This window comes from Puccinia triticina, chromosome 14A (genome assembly GCF_026914185.1).
Source record: "Puccinia triticina chromosome 14A, complete sequence".
Classification (NCBI taxonomy): domain Eukaryota; kingdom Fungi; phylum Basidiomycota; class Pucciniomycetes; order Pucciniales; family Pucciniaceae; genus Puccinia; species Puccinia triticina.
In genome coordinates this window covers 953,800-957,040 of record NC_070571.1, presented here as the reverse complement: position 1 = coordinate 957,040, position 3,241 = coordinate 953,800, and the positions used below count along the sequence as shown (strand labels likewise).

Genomic DNA, 3,241 nt, shown 5'->3' with positions numbered 1-3,241 from the left:
GCCTCCCAGCAAAGCCATCCGCGTTTGCGCGCTTGGAAGCAACCTGGCTCCTGCCAACAAAGCCCGCGCCCTTTGACCTCCAAGCCCGGCAAGTCCAACCACTCTCCCACCACACACAGCAGCCTCATCACACCGCCCACTCTCAATCAACCGCATCCTCCTCAGCCTGCTCTACCTCCACCAGATCACAGAGCTCAGTCCAGCCACCAGCCAGCCACAGCAGGCCGAGCCAGGCCGGCCCCGTATCCCCCTCAACTTGCTCACCAACCACCGTCTGCTGCTCGCTGCCATGATCCTTGGCACCAAGATCATCTCCGACCAGCCTCTGCTCTGCAAACGGCTCAGCAAGGTTGCTGACATATCCCAGACCGAGATCGACCATCTCGAGCGCCACGTCCTCCACACACTCAACTTCAGGCTCTGCTGGACAACCCCCAAGCTCGCCCTGCACACCCAGACCATCCTCACGCCCACTCCGCCACCCGCACTTCCCCCATGCTCTTCCTCTTCTTCCACACACAACAACATCTGATGATGCCAAGAATACATAGATCTTTGATGCCATGTGTCATCAGGGAAAAAAAAAATTCAAATCCAATAAAAAAAAAGTGCAATACATAGGATGCTATGTTTAAAGTGCCCTGTGAGTTGTGCCAAAAGATGGTCCCATTTAAACAAGCGTTGTGGTGGACAATTCGGTGGAGACCCACGACAGTCGAAAGATTAACTCAGAGGCACGGTCTCATCAAGCCCCGGCGTTTCAGGATCCAGACTCCGTCCGGCTCTCTTGGTCCCCCCCTTCTATCCCTTTTGTCTTTTCTGTTTCTCTCCTCAATTTTCTTTTCCCGTCTTCAGTTTTTCCGGTCTTATTCTCTTTTGTTCCTTTGTTTTTTTTTTTTTTTTGTTTCTTTTCTTCTTTGTTCTCTTTTCTCTTTTTGTTTCTCATTTTTGCGCGCGTTGGATGGGAGTGCAGGAGGCGGGTTGGTTTTTTTTTTTCTTTTTGGTTTTAGCTTTTGTTTGTTGGTTGTCGGTTTTTCTGTATTTTGTGTGTGGTGGGGTTCCCTTCTATTGTTGCGGTCTCCGTTTCTCTTTTTCCTAGGTTGTAGCACGCGCGGCGGGCACGAGGGCCTGTCGCGCAGCCTGTCGCAAGGACTGTCGCCGACCCTGAGCTTAAGTTCAGCCGAACTTAGAGGAGGGGTCGGCATGGTACCTCTTTCTGATCCAAGAAAAGTATCATCACGATTCTGGAGTTTATTTTTCTGTCAGAGTTTGAGAGCCCGATACTCTTGAGTTTATTGCACCTGTCTGAGTTTCTTTTGCCGACGCACTTCGCGGATACTCCCGAATCCTTTTCCGCATACTTTCACAAGAAGAACTTCCTCACCCTTTCCTTTTTTTTCCCTAACAAAACCTCAAACCGCCGAGGGGTATTCCATTCCCCTCGACCTCTCAAAATCCCTACCTCCCAGCGCTATCTTTCTGATTCTACGACTCACATCCGGATCAACCACGAGGGCAGCTTTTTCTGCACCATCCCCTCAACCCGCTGTCTACCGCGCACAGGTAGAAGCGCCATATTTGGTCCCCCGAGCCGGGATCAAACCAGCGACCTCAAGATTTACAGTCTCGTCTCAGGATTTCGAGACGACTGGTTCTTGGGGCTCTCTTTTCTTTTCTTCTTTCTTCTTTTCGTTTCAGGATCTTCGTTTCAGGATCGAGAGCGCGAATTTTCTTTGTTTTTTTTTTTTTTGTGTTACCAGCGGGGCACAGGAGTATTCAAGTAAGTCCCCTCCATAGTAGCACCTCCGGGCTTCTTTACACGCGTCGTTAGCATTACCTGCCACGCTGTGAGCCACCCTCTGTCGTCTGTTTTCCTTCCATCTCAGGACGTTTCATGATGGTCAAGATCAAGGCTCCAAACAAACGGCTCTGTTTCGACGGTACTAAAGTCGAGCGGTTCATTGAGACCTACGAGATGGTCGCCAGCCTGGATGAGGCGACGGAGCTTGATATGGCGAAGCAAATCCGCCTCTTTCTAGCAAACGATGACCTTTTGGACGTTCTTGAGACCTTGGACGGCTTCAATCCTCCGGACTGGCCCAAGCTGAAGGCAGCAATGGTCGCCTACTGGGGAAAGGTGGATACCGCCAGGTTCACGACGCGTGATTTAAGCTCCCTCGTTCAGAATTGGTCGGCGAAAGGCGGAGTCGCCTCGGCGGCAGACTATCAGGTTTTTCGGCAGAGCTGGGAGCCTATTCAGTCTTACCTTTTATCCAAAGCGCATATTGATTCGGTCGAGGAGATCCGGAACTCGTATTACCAATCGTTTGCTACCTCGGTTCAGGAAGAGATTCGAAGGAAGTTGATCAGGGACGGGACAATGGTTACCACTCTCGATAATCGTTTTAAGCTACCTACGTTCAAGATTCTCAAGGAGGCAGCGGATGCCGTGATGAAGGAACAGACCGCACTCACCTTTGAGGAGTCGAAGACCAGTCAACCCGTCCTTTCGTCGCCGTTTCAAGAAGGGAACTCCGTGATGAAGAAGATGGGAGAAGCGCAGCGTCCTCAGGAAGTAGTTTCTGCGAATAAGCCCGCCACAAGCATGGACGAGTTGTCCAGGTTGTTCGAGGCTTTCGAGCAAAAGATAGACCAGAAGATCGCTGCAGTTTCGGGAAAACCGCCTCAGAATCAGGGAGGACGACCGCCGATGGTGTGTTTCTATTGCCATCGAGAAGGTCACGGGACCAAGAGCTGTTTCGAGCTCCAGAAAGACAAGGAGGAGAAGCTCGTCGAACAGAAAGGCACAAATTTTTTCCTGCCGAACGGCGCGCTTATTCCCTGGGATTCTAGTCGACCAATTAGACACGTTGTGGCTTCCTTTCCCTCGCAGCGCGTGAACCAGGCAACCGCGGAACCTTCGGGAGAATATAAGGCAGGGTGCGGCTCTCTCCAACAGTGGTATCCGCCCGCAGTTTCCTCCCAGTCATTCTCAAGCGCGTACGAGGCGGATCCAGTTGGCCGGAAGCGGCACGAAGATCCCAAGCTTTATAAGGCTCCTTCTGTTCCTAGTAGCGCGGCGAAGCGACCAATCAGACGCACCTCGGTTCCAAAAGAACCCCAAGAAACGCAGGCGATGGAGGAAGAACCAGAGCTTTTCGAGCGTGGTTCTGGTGAAGCACAGAAGGACTCAGATTCACGCCCGGATACTCCGTCTCAGGCGGCGAAGCCTGTCGGCCCA

General features: G+C 52.0%; 1 protein-coding gene across 1 annotated transcript; it reads left to right on the top strand.

Moving 5' to 3' along the window:
* Nucleotides 1–289: 289 nt before the first annotated feature.
* On the top strand, nucleotides 290–532 carry PtA15_14A48 (uncharacterized protein; the record flags this gene model as incomplete). The annotated part of the gene is made up of 1 exon (XM_053163211.1): nucleotides 290–532. The coding sequence occupies one exon, from the start codon at nucleotides 290–292 to the stop codon at nucleotides 530–532; it is 243 nt and encodes an 80-aa protein (XP_053026723.1).
* Nucleotides 533–3,241: the final 2,709 nt, after the last annotated feature.